The 19,511-nt window shown below is 41.0% G+C and overlaps 2 protein-coding genes across 3 annotated transcripts; both read left to right on the top strand.

The window, feature by feature from the left end:
- The first annotated feature begins 270 nt into the window (after positions 1–270).
- Positions 271–4,801, top strand: LOC121967743 (uncharacterized protein At1g76660-like). Of its 2 annotated transcripts, XM_042518158.1 has the most exons (4): positions 271–774; positions 2,941–4,132; positions 4,309–4,552; positions 4,645–4,801. In XM_042518158.1, the coding sequence occupies exons 1-3, from the start codon at positions 628–630 to the stop codon at positions 4,530–4,532; spliced, it is 1,563 nt and encodes a 520-aa protein (XP_042374092.1). In that variant the 5' UTR covers positions 271–627; the 3' UTR covers positions 4,533–4,552; positions 4,645–4,801. The 2 variants fall into 2 exon arrangements, with proteins under 2 accessions (XP_042374092.1, XP_042374090.1); XM_042518156.1 differs by having other exon boundaries at positions 4,309–4,801.
- A 5,520-nt stretch (positions 4,802–10,321) lies between these two features.
- Positions 10,322–11,422, top strand: LOC122055232. Its single transcript, XM_042616601.1, has one exon. It carries the CDS (start codon positions 10,322–10,324, stop codon positions 11,420–11,422), a length of 1,101 nt encoding a protein of 366 aa, XP_042472535.1.
- The last annotated feature ends 8,089 nt before the right edge of the window (positions 11,423–19,511 follow it).

Here is a 19,511-nt window from a genome sequence, read left to right as displayed (position 1 = left end):
TACATGGCGGCATGAAGACCGGGTCAATTACAGATCAGAGGGTGTGATTTGGGTAGCAGCATTCGAAGATGGCCTAAATTTGGGACCTTTCGAGTTTAGCCTGTGTAAAATGTTTCTTTTCAAAAAATATATATAAATTAATTTAAGAGTCAATTAATAATTAATTAAATATTAAATTTAAAATCCACTTCAGTTGTAATAATATAACGGGAAGGTAACCGGACCCGACCAGAGCTGGAACCGGCAAACCACATCAGCACTCAGCCCTCGGCACCCTCATCTCGGCAGCAGCACAGCAGAACGCGGTAGTGGCAATAAATTAGCAGCAGGAGCAGCAGCACAACAGCAGTTCGGAGGAGGCGGTCACCGGACCCACATTTGCACATCTCTCGCTCAGGCTTGGACCAGAACGAAAAACCCAAGCAGCCCAGCGCAGAGCAGAGAGCCAGGCGGCCCTCTTCCCAAATCCCCCTTCTTTCCTCTTTCTTGTTGTCGCTCCTCCCCTCCGTTGCATACCCAGCTCGACCCTCGAGATCCGCTTACCCGCAGAGAAAATCCACTGCGATCTGGAGACGGAGAATGTGAAGGGGAAGCAGCAGTAGCGGCAGTAGTAGTGGCGGCGGATTTATGGCTGCGAATGGCCATGGCGGCGCTGGAGCTGGCGGTGGAGGCGCCAGCAGCAGGGCAGTTGGCGGAAGCCCCGCGACCTCGATTACCGCCGCGGCGGCCACGGCTATTGGGTCTGCGGAGCTGCCGCTCCGTCCTCAGGAGAGGGTACGACTATGCCTCTCTGATCTCTTACATCTCTTTCTTTGTCGAATTTTTTTGCACTGGCTTGTTCTTTACTTCTACTTCGGGAGGCCTTTTTGACGCGCCGTACCGATTTTAGATCTAGATTTGAGTAATTGCAGCGTTGGGGGTTCTTCGGGGTACACATATAGGGCATTGATATACGACATGTTGCCTGTTCTAATCTCTACCCCAACTGCTTTCTGTTGATTTTTTTTTCTTCGAGGTGAAAGGGAAAAGGAATTTAGTGTGGAGCTTTATTTCCGAGCTTTGACTTTGCAAAACTGACTTTGGATATGTTAATCGTTGACTATCGGAGACAAACTGCTGAGATCTTTGATATTTTGATCTATTGGAAGCCAAAATATTTGCGGTTTCAACTAGTAGAGATCTAGAAAATTTTGCCGAGTTCTTGTACATTTTGATTTATAAAAGCCAAAAATATTAGGCGTTTAAACTTGTAGAAATCTTCAAAGTTCTCCGCACTTAATCTTATATGATTTAGGATAGAAAATTGTCCCGGGAGTCGCTCCTTTGGTGGAAACTACTGATCTTCTGCAGATGCTCTGGTAAATGAGCTCAACGTAGCTATCATTATCTGTCTCCTATCATGATGTTTTCTCTTTAGATGCTGAGGATCATGATAACGGTATAAATATGATTTCAACTTTTCACGTATGAACCTATAGTTATAGACTTATGTCCATTCTCACATTCCTTTCTAAGCAACTTGTGCATTTACTTATTCTGTTATAAAGGCAAAAGGAGCTTCTGTACTTGGCTTTAATCATCTGACTTTAACTCTTATCCGCTGTTCAGATTGCAGCCTTAGAGTGAAATTCCATTAATGTTATTTAGCATACTTTCACAATTCTTCTCGGTCTATTTCATAATTTTTTCTTTTTTTAAACTTGATTACAGCTAAGTTTACAAATTCTCAGTGCCCCCGATAATGAAATTGAAGTATCTATCTTCTGGTTATAGAATTGCTGCCATTTGTTGCTGTGAGAAGCATATATTATATGTCTTTTAATTTTAAGTTTTTTAAATCAATAAATCTTTTGTTAGTATTTTGGTCTTGTTATACAGTAAATTTGTGTCATCTAAAATAGATGTTGATTCTCCTATATAAAGAAATGTGTGAAAAGGGAAAAAAAATTATGACATAAATACTAACTGAAGAACTTGAATGATTTATTGTGCCTCACTTTTTCCTTAGTGTTGTATATTGCTGTGAATGTGGTTCTGGATCAATTGTATTGGTATCAACTAAGTATTCATTTTTTGTACACTTGTCTCAGACTTACAAGGTGTGAATGATATATCATTGTAGTGTTAGTCTGACAAAGTATCAATTTAGGAACTGGACTGCAATTCAGAACCTCGGTCCTCAAAATGCCTTTTGACCAATTGCCTCTCCAATGCTAAAATTTGGGATCAATCAAGCTTGCAAAGGACCTGACATATCTTATGAGCCCTAGTCTCTCTCTCACCAGGCTTTTGCCAAACAGATGGCATAGTGAAGCACAAACAACAATAGAAATTCGTTTTCTTGTTCCTGACATTGTGCACTAGGAGATGCCAGCACTAATCTGCTATCAATAGCTAGGCATGGGCATGCCTATCATCCTTATAGTTTTATGTTGGCTCAATACTTAATATTTGGATACAGGAGCACCAACCAGCCTTATGATCCTTGACTCGGTTAATGTTAACAACACCAATAGAGTACGTGGTCGCATTAACCTACATTTTGAAGGCAGTTCTCACCTGATAGGGTTGACCAAAGTAACTATGAAACAGTTTGATTCTTGTGACAACTTGAGAGGTAATAGAGAAAGTCCATATAGCAATTTCCACTTTCTAAGGGCATTTTATCACTAATAATGAAACTACCTTGAATGCTACCTTTTTTTTTTGTTGAGTAACTGAACTCCTGAATCATGCTTTGACATCACATTCTACTGAATGATTTGTGGGACACCAATTGGGTTCAAACTATCTTCTCTTCATCAAATATTTTAAATTATGGCACCTCCACTTTTATTTGTCTCACATGCTTTTGAAATTGATCTATTTGAAGTTTGTTGTGCACTTGGGTTGCAAATTGAAGACCATGTTATCAAACTCGTACATTTTTCTTTGCACCAGCTGAGTAGATGGGGAGGTTGCTTTGGAGGACTGTCCTGTTTTGGGTCACAAAAGAGAGGGAAACGAATTGCTCCAGCTTCCCGAACTCCAGACGGGAATGCATCATCTAGTCGTGTAAATGGCCCTCAATCTGCTGGAATTTCTAGTGAAAATACAATTCTGAACTTGTCTATTCTTGCCCCACCATCATCTCCAGCTTCTTTCACAAACTCAACACTCCCTTCGACAGCCCAATCACCCAACTGTTTGTTGTCAATGTCAGCAATTTCACCTGGAGGACCATCTTCAACCATTTTTGCAACTGGGCCATATGCTCATGAAACCCAATTGGTCTCACCTCCTGTTTTCTCTACCTTTACAACTGAACCTTCCACTGCACCACTGACCCCTCCACCTGAACTCGCTCACCTTACAACTCCGTCATCCCCAGATGTGCCTTTTGCTCGGTTTCTGTCATCATCTCTGGACATTAGAAGTGCTGCGAAAGAGAATGGAATGCCTTATTTATCATCTAATTATGGTGTTGGAAGTGAATTCCAGGCAAATTATCCTCTTTATCCTGGAAGTCCTTCTAGTAGCCTCATATCACCTGCCTCTGGAACCCCAAGAACTGGGCTATCATCTCCTTTTCCAGAGAGGGATACTCCTAGACAGTGGGATTCTTCTGCATCTGCCCAGGACTCACCATGCTCCAGGAATGGGGCATCAAAGCTTTTTGGGCTTAATTCAGCTGCAACGCGAAATTTTATACTATGTCCAGATTCCAGTTTCTTCTATCCTGCAACATCTGCTCAGTTTCACTTGGATCAGGCACAGCAATCAGCTCCTCATAGTGGAGGAAGGCATAGTATATCCAGGGAAGCTGATGTCTACTCCAGTGGCAACAGACATAGTAAAGCTTGCAAGCAAGATGTGGAAGAGATTGAAGCATACAGAGCATCATTTGGATTCAGTGCTGATGAAATCATCACAACACAAAACTATGTCGAGATATCAAATGCAGTAGATGAATCATTTACGATATCTCCATTTGCAAATAGTAAAACTGGGATCGATCCATGTCACACTGATGAGTTTGCCGACAAAGGGAAAAGGTTATCCAATTCACTTGATCCAATGAGCACAAAGCTAGTCACTGCTCAGCTTGAGGTTGGAGTGGATGACAGTTCTGATCAGGATAACATACATGCAGGTAAAATGAATTGCTTTGAAGAGCATTATTTTTCTTATAAGAAATCCATGCTTGATTCCATTCATAAGAATGTCTTAATCCGATCTATTCTGTAATTAGCACATTATTATCATTTTCATTATTATGATTTTCTTCCTGATAATATATCACAAGCATTTGTCTGTCGTGCTATCCAGGTTCTAAACCAAACTGTGTTTGTGAAAATACCTCTCCTTCAGTTCATGGTAATATTGACTCAGTTGGTGGGGAGGAAATTAGTTCAAGGTCATCAGCTGATCTGGAACCTGGCAAGCGAGCACATCCAGGACAGTCATTCTCAGATGCAGAAATTGATTATAGGAGAGCGAGAAGTTTGAGAGAAGCCAATGCCAAGCTCACCTGGCGCAACTCACTGAATTAACTTGATCTGTTTCTATGCTAGTTAGAAGAATGATCGAATTTCTCTATGATTAAGTTTTTGAGCTAGCCTTGAAAATTTTCTTGCTGCTGATTCAGTTCATGACTACTTGTAGGTCTTAGCAGTGCGGTGCTGTGGTTACTGGCGAGTTCTTAGGACTCCTTTCCTGTAATCAGATTGTGATTATGATGAAGACCTTAGTTCCGCTAATTATCTTGTACAGTACTATCCTTTAGCCTTTGCTATTTATTAAGTGTAGGGGTTTTAGCTAATCGGTAAAGACTTGCAGCTCATAATGAGAGTCGAGGTGCTGGCATCCATTCAATTAGGAAGAGAACTGGCTTCCATTAATAGTATTATTAGTTTGCAATGTGGACTTGACTTTGATCTTGTAGTTTTTATGCCAAACAATAGCTCTCTTTCACAAGTTAAGTAACCCTTTATGATGAGCATTGATGATGCATCAACCTTAGAACGAGACCAGAGAAACTTCCATATGTTCTCCAAGATGATGAGATGAGAATGTTCGTGGAAGCAATGCGTCCACTAACCCATACGAACTCAATGGTACGTTTAGTTTTTTCTTTTTTAAGCTGAATTCTGATGAAATAAGTACGCCATCTCAGATTATTAATTTACATGAGATTATAATACTTAATCATATGAAATTATTGCTCTTATTCCACCAAATGCTTGTTCCAGGCACTTATCAAATAAGGTACGAATTAAGACGGAACTAGAAAAAAAAAAAGTATATATCATATATATATATGTGGCAATTTATCAAAACGTACATTTAGATTGATGAATGGATCAAAAGGTGCATTATATTTTAATATTTATCAAATGATACATATAATTTTCTACTGTTCTGGTTCTATTCCTCAATTATTTGTCTCTTCTCTTTCTTTTTTTGTCATGCATGTAATTTTTTTTTCTCTTTCCTCTCTATAATGCACGCATCCTCTCTTCTCTTTCCTCTCTCTTTAGAATGTATGCATGTAAGCATAATATGGGTCTGATATGATTTCATATCATGTCCACGGGGTTAGGGTTTAATGTATTTCTTTCGATAACATTTTAGCACATTCGAAGAAATAAAAATTTGTAATGGATGACACCATTGGACTCCTTGCAGTCTTAGAAATCTACAGAATCTGAAATGAGTCCAATTTGAGGTCTCTAAGTCCATCAATGGATTTTGACCAAAACTCACTAATATATATAGAGACCTCAGATTGAACTTGTTTCAGTTTCTGTGAATTTCTGATGCTACAAGGAGTTCAATAGTATCGTCCATTGCATATTTCGACTACTTTGAAAGTGTTAAAATATTATCGAAAGAATCAGCTATAACAATCCAACGTGAGCCTAATATGAACTATGGGCCTGATTTGGTTCATATTAGGCCCAACGTGAGATTTCGACCAATTTTACTCAAAATCTATTAATTGACCTAGAGAGCTCCGATTGTACCCATTTCAGGTCCTGTGGATTCCTGAGGTTGTAAGGAGTTCAAATATGTCCTCCATTATTTATTTCTTTCGACTTTTCCGGAATTGAATTTTATATCATGCTCAATGTCTAATTTCATTCGATTTTTGAGATAACATTTTAACACATCTAGAGATTTGAAATAAACAATGAATAACATATTTAAACTCTTTACAACCTAATAAAATCACAGGACTTGAAATGGATGCAATCGAAGTTCTTTAAGTCAATCAGTGGATTTTGGTCAAAATCTACTGATTAACCTAGATAGCTCCGATTGCACCGATTTCAGGTCATATGGATTTATGAGATTTCAATGAGTTCAAATATGTTATCTATTATTGATTTCAACTTATCTGGAGGTATTAAAATATTATTAAAAGAGTCGGCTGATATCTCACATATATTGGGCTGATATAAAATCCCACCTCTGGAGAAGCCGAAATAAACAATAGATGGCATATTTGGACTCCTTGCAACCTCAGGAATCCACAGGACCTGAAATGGGTACAATCGGAGCTCTCTAGGTTGATTAATGGATTTCGATCGAAATCAACCCAAATCCCATGTTGGATCTGATATGAGTTCATTAATCGACTTAGAGAACTCTGATTATATTCATCCCAAGTCTTGTGGATTCCTCGGGTTGCAAAGAGTCCAAATATGTCCTCCATTATTTATTTCGGCTTCTCCGGAGGTGGAATTTTATACCAGGCCCAATGTCGAATTTCAACCGATTTTTCAAATAATATTTTAACACATCTGGAAAAGTTGAAATAAACAATGGATAACATATTTAAACTCTTTACAACCTAATAAATTCACAGGACCTGGAATGGATGTAATCGGATTTCTTTAGGTCAATTAGTGGATTTTGGTCAAAATCCACTAATTGACCTAGAGAGCTCTGATGGTACCGATTTCAGATCCTGTAGATTTCTGAGATTTCAATGAGTTCAAATATATTATCTATTATTTATTTCAACTTATCTGGATGTATTAAAATATTATTGAAAGAGTCAGCTGATATCTCACATACATTGGGATGATATAAAATCCCACCTCCAGAGAAGCCGAAATAAACAATGGAGGATATATTTGGACTCCTTACAATCTCAAGAATCCACAGGACCTGAAATAGGTGCAATCGGAGCTCTCTAGGTCGATTAATGGATTTCGACCAAAATCAGCCAAAATTCCACGTTGAGCCTGATATGATTTCGGCTGATTTCGGTCGAAATCCATTAATCGACCTAGAGAGCTCCGATTATACCCATTTCAAGTCCTATGGATTCTTGAGATTGTAAGGAGTCCAAATATGCCCTCCATTGTTTATTTCAGCTTCTCCGACGGTGGAATTTTATATCAGGCCCAACATGTGTGATATATTAGCCGATCCTTTCAATAATATTTAATACATCCACAGAAGTCGAAATAAATAATAGATAACATATTTGAACTCATTGCAACCTCAGAAAACGACAGGACCTAAAATGGGTGCAATCGGAGCTCTCTAGGTCAATCAGTGGATTTTGATTGAAATTCACTAATTGACCTAGAGAATTTTGATTGCATTCATTTCAGGTCCTATGAATTTCTTAGGTTGTAAGGAGTTCAAATATGCTATCAATTATTTATTTCGGTTTCTCCGGATGTGTAAAAATATTATTTGAAAAATCGACTGAAATTTGATACTGGGTCTGATATAAAATTCCATCTCCAGAGAAGCCGAAATAAATAATGGAGGATATATTTGGACTTCTTGCCACCTCGGGAATCTACAAGATCTGAAATGAGTGCAATCGAAGCTCTCTAGGTCAATTAATAGATTTCGAACGAAATTGACCGAAATCTCACGTTGGACCTGATATGAACTTATATCAGGCCCAATGTGAGCCTGATATGAATCATATCGGGCCCATAGTTCATCTCAGGCCCACGTTGGACTGTTTTAGCTGATTCTTTGATAATATTTTAACACCTTCGAAGTAACCAAAATATGCAATGGACGGTACCGTTAGACCCCTTGCAACCTCAAAAATCCACATAAACTGAAACGAGTCCAATATGAGATCTCTATGTCCATCAGTGAGTTTTGGTCAAAATCTACTGATGGACTTAGAAATCTCAAATTGGACTCATTTCAAATCCTGTGGATTTATGAGGCTACAAGGAGTTCAATGGTGTCATCCATCACAGATTTTGATTTCTCCAAATATACTAAAATATTATCGAAAGAAATACATTAAATCCGAACCTCATGGGTCTGATATGGAATCATAGATGGTCCATATTATGCTCACATGCATGTATCCTAAAGAGAGAGGAAAGAGAGGAGAGGGGAGGAAAGAGAAGAGAGGATGCTTGCATTTTAAAAAGGAAAGAGAAAAAAATTACATGCATGAGAAAAAAGAAAAAGAAGAGACAAATGATTGAAGGGTAAAACAGAAAGAAAGAAAGAGTGGAAAATTAAGTACATTATGTGATAAATATCAAAATATAGTATATATTTTTTTTAGTCCGTTCATAAATTTGAGTGTGTCTTTTGATAAATTACCACATATATTTTGAGGTTGGATTGTTTTAGGATTTGTTTGAAATGGGGAAGAGAGAGAAGGGACGTAGAGGGAGAAGAATGGAAAAAATATAGGAGGAAAATCATGTGAAGATCTAGCTTGGTAAAAAGACTAGTTTTTTTAAATACCCTGTAGTGGAACGAAGTGTATTAAAAAAAAATAATAAAAATCATGAATCTTTCATAGCTTTAAAAAAATCACTTCATCTACGAGGCTGTCGAAGAAAAAGACTGGCCTGCAAAAGTAATCCCGCAGTCAGGAACCACCATCCGACAGACTCATTGGGGCTAAAGCCCCCTTAGCCTCATGTAATTCAGCCACTGAGTGCAACGACACCGTTCCAATAAAGGATATTTAAAATAAATAAAAACTAGTAAGTGTATAAGAATCAACGGATGTAAAGATACTAAGTTAAAATTTAATTAAATTTGAGAACTTGATAACTAAAATAAAATTTAAATAGATCGAGAAAGTGATCTGATATATAATAGAAAGTCAAGCTGAATTTGAGAAATCTAACAACTGGCTGAATTTTAGTTGAGACTGTGGGCCTAACAACTAGTAAGAAATCTTGATAGGATATCAAGAAAGTCTATAATTGATAAGTAAATATAAGCAACGATCCAGTAAGAACATGTTCCTTATTGATGGAATAGTAGACATCAATCCGACCTATAATTTCAACAAAACTCACAATCACGATTGGATAGTCCGAAAACTGTCAAATATTACTACTCTTCTTGTTGTGCAAACCTTGTGATGCAGGAAATCAGAAGACTTGAAAAAGAGTGTCCAAGTGTCTGAGGGTCCGAGCACCCAGAGTTGGTCTAGACACCTAGGATGGGGCCGAACAGGGCGACCAACGGAGCTTAGATGGTGCATGATGATTAGTCAAGATACGCCACAGTTCGAACACTCGGACGGGTCCACACCTAGAGAAGGATAAGGTTTCGGAAATAAAGTTTCACCGAGGTGCAGCCATGTCAGTACTCCAGACGTCGAGGGTGGTCCAAGCGTCCAGAAGAGGATAAGTCAACAAATCCTGAGGCGTCCAGGGGAGTGTCCAAGTGCTCGGATAGGGCCTATAAAAAGGACTTCGACTAGAGCCTTAGAAGATAATCCGATCCAACTTTCATTCTTGCTATAACACGGAAAGACTATTCCGAAAACTAGCAACTAAGTTTCTTTCCTTTTATTGCCGGTATTCTTTTATTATTCCTACATTATACTTAACTGTTTATAATCTTGTCGATATTATAGTGATTGTCCCACAAAAACACTCAACGAATACTGACCTTAGAATAGGAATCGTTGAAGATTCCGAATTAAATAAAATTACTTGTGTTAACGCTTATTTTTTATTACTTTTTTTCACTACGTATTTGTGAGAAAATAATCCCTCCACGTCATTAGTTTTTTTATTTTTATTATGTTTTAATTATCTAGATAATTGGTTATTACTCGGTCTATCTATTTTTATGGATCTCGTGGTTCGTACTCTTATCATTTATGATGCTATATAAAGGGTCGTAGAGGCATGTAGAAGGCATCTTATTGTAAGGTTTCCTTTCATAAGTGAAGTTCCAATTTGTCCTATTCTTCTTGTTTCTTCTTGTGTGTTGTGTGCTTTGGGTGTGATATCCTATTTATTGATTCTAGGCCAACATTTGGTATCAGAGCCTTGTCAGTATAGAACACCCAAGAATCTACGATTCCACAAAAATGTCTGGCATCCCACAAGTTGCTGTGAAGGAGAACGGCGGAGTGTCATTTCCCTATCCGATGCTAAGCCCTCACAATTATACTGTGTGGGCAATAAAGACAGAGGCGATCCTTGATGCTCAGGGAGTCTGGGAGGCGGTGGAGCCAATGGAAGGAGCCCAGGTGGATGCAAAGAAGGATAAAAAGGCACGTGCATACATCTTGCAGTGTGTCCCCGAAGACATACTTCTCCAGATCACAAAAAAGAAGACGGCGAAGGAAGTCTGGGACAGCCTCAAGACGAGGTACCTTGGAAGTGATCGAGTGAAGAAGGCACGCATACAAACGTTGAAGAGCGAGTTTGACGCCCTCCGGATGACGGAGACCGACACGATTGATGAGTTTGCTGGCAAACTCAGTGCTATGAGCAACAAGTTCTCCGCCCTTGGTGCCACGGTTGAAGATTCATCTTTGGTAAAGAAGTTACTCGATTCTGTCCCTGATAAATTCATCCCTATTGTTGCCGGTATTGAGCAGTTTCACGATCTTGAGACGATACCATTTGAGGAGACTATTGGGCGACTGAAGGCATACGAGGAACGAACATTACGATTACACGACAACACCAATGACACTGAAGGAGAGCTCCTACTTACTCATGCTGAATGGCAAATGCGACAGAAGGGGAGCAACGTGGACACTTCGTCAGGAGGAAAGGGGCGTGGATCCAGCAGCCCTAATCGTGGCAAATGGCGCAGTCATGGTCGTGGTACGCCGAGCCAAGACAGTGCAGGAGGCACTAGCGGCAACGGCAGAGGCACTCGTGACAAGAGACATATAAAGTGTTTCAATTGTGAGAAAATGAGGCATTATGCGTCCGAATGCTACAACAAGCGGCGTGATGATGAGGCTCACCTCACTTGCGCCACCGATGAAGAACCAACACTGATGATGACTGTGTCCCACGAGGAGTCTGACGCTAGGCATGAGCGGCAGGATACCATTCTGCTCAGTGAAGAGAGGTTGCTACCGAAGATGTACCGAGACATTAAGAAAGAAGATAAAGACGTCTGGTACCTTGACAACGGTGTCAGCAACCACATGACTGGTTTCAAGAACTAGATGAAACCATCACCGGGAGGTGAGGTTTGGCGATGGATCAACCATTGAGATCATGGGCAAGGGGACGGTTGTGTTCGTATGCAAGAACGGCGACCAGAGGGCTCTCCACGAGGTATACTACATTCCGAAACTTTGTAGTTGATCCTGTCCGAACCAAGAGTCAACGGAAGCTGGGGGTGTGGCGCTTCTTGCTGGATCCTCGAGTGCTCCGGCGAACCTGCAACAAAAACCAAGCCGGGGGGGGTGTCCCGGCGACGGCCCTCCGACGCTCAAGTTAGGCGAGGGAATAGTGGAAGAAGGTGGCTGCAGAATGAAGACTCTCCTCTTGCCGCCCGGCTTGGAGACTAATACTACGTTAGCCAGCCAGCTCGGGAACTGCACCTCGCGTATGTGGCCGGCCTCCAGAAGTTTCTCTACTTCCGCCCGGATGATGGCATTCTGCTCGGCACTGAAATCTCTTTTTCTCTGCTTTATCGGTCGAGCGTCCGATCGGACATGCAACTCATGCTGCGCTATGCTCGGCGAGATTCCGGGCAACTCATGTGTCGACCAGACGAAGACATCATGATTTCGTTGGAGGCATTGGATCAGCTCTGCCTTCTGCTCCTCCTCCAGATCAGAGGCGATAAAAGTCGTGGCCTCCGATCGGGTTGGATGGATCTGAACCTCCTCCTTTTCATCATAAATTAAAGCAGGAGGTTTCTCGGTTATGGCGTGTACCTCGATCCGGGGCGCCTTCCGAGCGGAACAAGCTTCTGCTCGGATCATCTCTATATAGCACCGTCGAGCTGCTAGCTGATCTCCCCGTACTTCTCCCACTTTGTCCTCCACGGGGAACTTGATCTTCTGATGGAAGGTTGAGACGACTGCTCGGAATTCGCTGAGCACCGGTCGTTCCAAAATGACGTTGCAGGACGAAGGAGAGTCGACCACCACGAAGTTTATTGTCCTAGGCCTCCTGAGCGGCTCTTCTCCCAGCGAGGTAGCCAGTCGGATCTGTCCGACCGGCTGCACTTCGTTACCCGTAAACCCGTAGAGCGGTGTTGTCATGGGCAGCAGCTCGGCTTGATCAATTTGCAGCTGATCGAACGCCTTCTTGAATATAATGTTGACCGAGCTCCCTGTGTCAACAAATATGCGGTGAATAGTGTAATTTGCTATTACCGCTTTAACGAGCAGAGCGTCGTCGTGGGGCACTTCAACTCCTTCTAAGTCCCCAGGCCCGAAAGTGATTTCCGGTCCACTTGCCCGCTCTTGGCTGCAACCGACTGCGTGGATCTGGAGCTGCCGGACACCCGCCTTTCTGGCTCGGTTGGAGTCTCGCCGGTCGGCCCACCAGCAATAACATTGATCTCGCCCCGAGAAGTATTGCTCCTATTTTCCTCTTCCCGAGTGGACGGTCGGGACCGTTCTCTGGACGCTCGACGACTCTCCTGTCTTGGAGAGCGGTGCCGATCGGGCGTCTGTTGATGTCGTCTCTCGGTGCGGGTCCGGTCGGCTTCATGGGTCCTTTGTCTCCTGTCGATGGAAGGAGACCGTCGTTCAGCATTCCTGGGAACGGGATTAGCCACGAAGGGAAGACTTCGACAATCCCTCGTGTTGTGCGTATCCGTCCGGTGGAAGGAGCAGAACATAGGGGTCCATTTCTTCTTGGGCTTGCTCCGAGCGACAGCTACTTCTTGCACTTGGGACCTCATACGAGGGGAGCGGATTGCTTCAGCCCTTGGTCCTTTCGGCGGTTGATGAGCGGCGAAGGGTCTCCGCTCGGCAGGAGGAGCCCGTTCGGTTGGTATTTCTTTTTTCCTGGCCGCTTGCGCTTCCTCCACGTTGATGTATTCATTGGCTCGGTATAGCATATGATCATAATCTCGGGGCGGTTTCCGAATGAGTGATCGGAAAAAATCCTCATCCACTATACCTTGTGTGAAGGCATTCATCATGGTCTCCGAGGTGCCTGTTGGAATGTCCATGGCCACAGTGTTGAATCGCTGAATGTAGGCTCGGAGAGATTCGCGGGCTTCCTGTTTGATGGCGAACAAGCTGACACTTGTCTTCTGATAACACCGACTGCTGGCGAAGTGGTGGAGGAATGCCGTTCGGAAGTCCTTGAAGCTTGTGATGTATCCGTCCGGCAGCCTCTGAAACCACCGTTGAGCCGATCCAGAAAGAGTGGTAAGAAAGACTCGGCACTTTACGCCATCTGTATATTGATGGAGCAGAGCTGTGTTATCAAACTTACCCAGATGATCATCCGGGTCCGTTGTTCCGTTGTACTCGCCGATCGTCGGAGGCACGTAGTGCATGGGTAGAGGGTCTTGTAGAATAGCCTCCGAGAATTGGTGATTGATCCGCTCGGGAGATGAGTCCGCCCGGGGAGCTTTCCCTTTTCTGTCATCTCGCCTTGGCATTTCGTCTGAAGAAGATCCTCTATCTCTTCGAGCTGGTACGGCTTCAGGGGTGCGAAATAAGGCCCGATGGAATGCAACGGTGGCTTGAGGTGCTTCTGCTCGGCCACCCGACGCAGATGTTGCTTGTTGCTCCGGTCGCTCGGCGGCTGCTTTCTGTTTTTGCTCCACAAGTTTGGCGGCCCTTATCTCAACCAGAGCTTCGAGTTCTTCCGTCGAAAGCGCCACCGTGTGTTGTCGTCCAGCCTCATCCATTGTTTCCAGTCGGATGCAGGAGCGTTCCCACAGACGGCGCCAAATTGATCCTGTCCGAACCAGGAGTCAACGGAAGCTGGGGGTGTGGCGCTTCTTGCTGGATCCTCGAGTGCTCCGGCGAACCTACAACAAAAACCAAGCCGGGGGGGGAGGGTGTCCCGCGACGGCCCTCCGACGCTCAAGTTAGGCGAGGGAATAGTGGAAGAAGGTGGCTGCAGAATGAAGACTCTCCTACCTCCGGTGAAGAAATGGAGACCTTATATAGACCTCTCGAAGGAGCCTGGGCGCGCCAATCAAAGCAATTAACTGCTTTCGACCATGCCCAGGTATGGGTCTGTCAGAAGGACCATGCCCAGGTATGGGTCTGTCAGAAAGACATCCATAGGGTCATACCGCTACTATGTCAACCTCTCCATGATGTGACGGCGAGATCCTCCCTCGTGCAAACTTGTGTACGGCCTAATCATCAGACACGCCTCAGCTGACATCCCATATCCCGAGCCGAACGAATAGGTCGCTCGGCTAATCTTTGCATCCTCACCCTTATCCTGGACGAGCGGACCACCCGCTCGGCCCTCGGTCCCAGCCGGGCGGACACCCGCTCGGCCATTCAGTCTTCCCGCCTTGGCGTCGGAAACCCAAGCTCATGGCTGGGTTATCTTTGGTTCCGCTCGGACCTACTCAGCTGCTCGGCGCGGCCATTAACCGCTTAGTCAGCCCTCCATCTGTCCTCAAGCTGAGACCCTTCAGGAAGTGGATCCCCCATTCTTACCGCCGGATCAGTAGTAATATCATAAGTCTTGGTCAATTGACAGAAGCTGAGAATGAAGTGCATATGAAAGGAGATACCATGAAGGTGATTGATAAGAGCGAGAAGCTCTTGATGCTGATAAAGCGAACACAAAATCGCTTGTACAAGATAACCTTAAAGATATTCAAGCAAGCCTGTCTCCTAGCAAGACAAGAAGACCCAACCTGGCTAGGACACATCCAAAGCAGCGAACCGGCAGTGCGCAAGGCACTGTCCATGTGCAAGTCTGCAAGAGGCAGACTTGGCATACATCCGAGTCGGGCATGCGCACAAGGCATGCCAAGCAGAGCGGCAGTGCAGGGCTACCCAAGCCCAAGTCTTATAGGAGGAAGACTTGGCAAACCAACAAGTGTGGCATGGGCGCAAGCCATACCAAGCAGAGGATTGGCAGTGCGCTGGGCACGTTCCAAGCCCAAGTGTGCAGGAGGCAAACTTGGCAGTGAAGCGGCCGTGGCAGGTATGCAACATATGCCAAGCAGCAAAGGTGGATAGATGGACTTGTCCGTTATGCGAGCAGATGGACTTGCTCGTGTTGCTGAAGGAGCAGACAGACGGGACTTGTTTGTGGCAACGAATGTGCGAGCAGACGGACTTGCCCGTGGCGCCAAGAGAACTAACAGACGAGATTTGTTCATGGTGCCGAAGAGATCGAGTTGTGGGCCGAGCACTTGGTGTGCAAATAGACTTCGGCGCAGGGCCAAAGAAGCGGAGTCAGGGATAACGCGAACAGATGGACTTGTTCATGGTGCACACAGATGGACTGCCCGTGGTGCCAAAGGTGGACAAATTGTGGTTAAGTTCGTTAATACCGGAGAACAAAGATGGACTGCCCGTGGTACCATGCGACAACTACTCGGCTCCGTGACTTAGAATCATGTCAGGATTAGGGGGAGTAATGTGAGAAAATAATCCCTCCACGTCATTAGTTTTTTATTTTTATTATGTTTTACTTATCTAGATAATTGGTTATTACTCGGTCTACCTATTTTTATGGATCTCATCTAGATCCTATTTTTATGGATCTCGTGGTTCGTACTCTTATTATTTATGATGCTATATAAAGGATCGTAGAGGCATGTAGAAGGCATCTTATTGTAAGGTTTCCTTTCATAAGTGAAGTTCTAATTTGTCCTATTCTTTTTGTTTCTTCTTGTGTGATGTGTGCTTTAGGTGTGCTATCATATTTATCGATTCTAGGCCAACAGTATTATCGTGACTTGAAAAGAAGCAATGAATGCTATTTATCCCTCTCCCCCTCCCTTGCGTACATGACTCTTTTCAGGCCGTGTTCCTTGTGAAGACAATAGAACTGGTGATTGTAAACTACATGAACACTGTACAAGATTCTACTTTCAGGGCGTACTATTTTTAAGTAAGTGACGATTTTTAAGATATTTTTTATATTAGATATTCAACCTACGTTGATCAATTTTGTCTTACTTACCGAACATATGAATAAATTAAAAAATACTCATAATCATTTGATTACTCTAATATTCTTAAGTTAACTGTTTATTAAAAAAATTAATTTATCTAAACTAGGATTTGATTCTAAGATCTTCAACCGTTAAGAAGCTTTTTGTCGCTGTACGAAGAGATGCAATATGGGGTACTTGAGCTTTATGTATGTCACAATACTATAATAAAGTGAAATCCGAACTCGAGGGTAATGTTTAAAATTATAAACATCTTCACTGCACATCCAATTAGGTCAAATTTAACGAGTTTAACTTTTTAAACATATTTAATATATTATCAACCTAATTTAGATAATTTAAATAAATTAAATGAATATAGGAATTTAAATTTTTAGTAAAATAAATTTTAAATGGGATGCATAATAAAAAAGTAATTGAACCAGATGATATTCTGATAGAGGTACGTATTAGATTTTGAGACAATCGCCTCATGATTTTATTATTTATTTGATAAATATAGATTCACGATTTGAGTGCATATTATATTTTTGAAAAGTTTTAAACTCATTTACTGAATATCCGCAATACAATTCATAGTATGAGAGAATTTGTTATTAGATCACTTGTAATTAACTCTACATATGTAATTATGAACGTATTAAAATTTCCCTAATTGTCGAATTGGTGTATTCAGACATTATCAATTCTGTAAGACTAACACGGGTTATACTCCTTGATTCGGCCAAGCAACTGTTTTTCACTAATTGGAGATATTGGAATGTCAAGAATGAAACGTAAATGCTGGTTATGGTAACCAGTTTATTGGAGTGACTTACTGTAACACTTCATATGATTCTCTACATATATGGATATATCTATGAAGTTCTTACTACAGTTCAAGTGCAAGTTTTCTTCAACTTAAGATATACAAGTTATCTTGGTCATGAAAACTTATACTTTGACATCTTAAGTAAACATCTCTTGAAGGTGTGGACCCGAAATGATTGGGTAGAAATCAAAGTGTCTGAAGGTGTTTAAATAACTCATAGAGGATTCACCGCTCTTTGTGAGGAACATATACCATATGACCACTTATTGGGACTATTACTCAAAGTTTTTGACCAAAACATCACATATTAAGAGTATAAGACTTTTGTACACATGTACGAGTAATTTAAATTTGCAGAACAATGAAGTATTACTTGGGCTAGGTGTGATGTAGTCAACCTAGTGGGGACAAATACATAGATCATGTCCTGAACCAAGTCGGTATAAGACGAATGAAAGGAGCGAGGCACGACTCACTTTAGCTGCTGAAGGATTCAGAATTAGTTTTGAGATCAGTTGTGAATCATAATGTACTACTAGATGTTACTCATGATCGTTCCATAATTAAATAGTTAATTATAGACAGTCAAGATAAACTGAAAACCTATTGGGTCACACGCATTACTAGTCTCTAAAAAACGTAAAACAAGTTAGAGAATAAAATTTTCAGATCAACAGATAAATGTTTGGTTGAACCATACATAAGACAAATATGAAAATATTTATCGAAATGAAAGCGTGAAGAGATCGCATCTTTTATAAAAGAGTTAGATTATTTGGTTTAGTCATAAACCAATTTAGTTTAGTCATGAAGCAATTTGGTTTAGTTATGAATCAACTTGATTTAGTTGTAAATCAAACTAAAAGGTTAATGGACTAATTTTTATTCAAGGCATAATGGGTTGGATTTAGAATTTAATCCAACTCATTAAAGAGAATTATATATAAATATGATTTAGAGATAATTAATACACAATTCATTATTAGCTTGATTAAGTTTTGGAAACCTAAACCCAATATCTTTCTCTCCCTCTCCCTATCTCTTGTCGTCGACAACAACACGAGGGTTACCTCTTGTTGCCGTGAGCCACCCAAAGGAAGAAGATCTTCTTTTTGCTTCTTACTCTTCCTTGATCCTTCTCCTTCGCTCGTGGTTAGCACCTTCCGAAGGCAAAGCTTATTTTTTTGGAGTTGTCTTGAAGAGCTCAACGTAGATACGAATAGAGGCGAGGTTCGATAACTTCACAAAAGGTTGATGTTCTTCTCGTATGGTACACCTAGAATAATTATTATTCGATTTCGTTTTGTTTTATGATTTTGTCTGCGCAATTGTATCTTGCATGCGTGTGGTGTGTGTGATGTAATAAATTAGTTTATTTATCGTTAAGTCTTCCACTGTGTATGTTTACGCAATATATTTTTAACACACATTGCATAGGGCATATCTCAATAGTATGGAAGTGCATAAGGAAACAAGGTTGAATTTAAAAAATTATTTAACATGATATTGAAAATAAAAATATATATGATTAATAGAGAATAAGTACTCTAGTTCCCTTATATAAGAACAAGGGAGACATGTAAAATTATGTAAACTATAAAAGTATTAAACTAATGATCGAAACTTTGAAAAAAAAAATAATAGAAAAAAATTAAGGAGACCATAGTGATCGAAAATCAATTTGGGTTTATGCTTGAAAGGTCGACAATAGAAGTTATACATCTTTTAGACAATTAATTGAAAAATATCAGTAGCAAAAACAAGATCTACACATGATATTCATCAACATAAAAAAAACTTATGATAGAGTCACAATCGAAATTATATGAAGAAATCTAGAAAAGAAAGATACTAATATAATATTTAACTAATTAAAGATATATACGAGGATATAACGACTAGAGTAAAGTCCTCAGGCAGAGGAACTTAAATATTTCTAATAAAGATAAGGTTAATTCAAGAATTAACTCTAAATCTCTATTTTTTTAAATTAATTATGAACAAACTCATTGCATACATTAAAAACACAGTCCTATTGTGCATATTATTTGCAGATGATATTGTTTTAGTAGATAGAACACGTGAAGAAGTAAATGCTAAATTAGAATCTTAACAAAAACACTAGAAGGAAAAAATTTTAAATTTAGTAAAATAAAATCAAAATATATATACAGAGATGAGGATATTAAGATAAATATGTAAACATACGTAAATGAACAAAATAAAAAATGAGAGCATTAGAGAAAAAATTAGAATTGCAACTATTAAGGGAAAACTCCGAGAGACACGTTTAAAATGGTACGAACATGTACTTAAACGACCAATAAATGATCTAGTTAGATGATATGAAACTATGACAACCACACATATT

This window comes from Zingiber officinale, chromosome 3B (genome assembly GCF_018446385.1).
Source record: "Zingiber officinale cultivar Zhangliang chromosome 3B, Zo_v1.1, whole genome shotgun sequence".
Taxonomy (NCBI): domain Eukaryota; kingdom Viridiplantae; phylum Streptophyta; class Magnoliopsida; order Zingiberales; family Zingiberaceae; genus Zingiber; species Zingiber officinale.
This window is presented reverse-complemented; position numbering and strand designations above follow the sequence as displayed.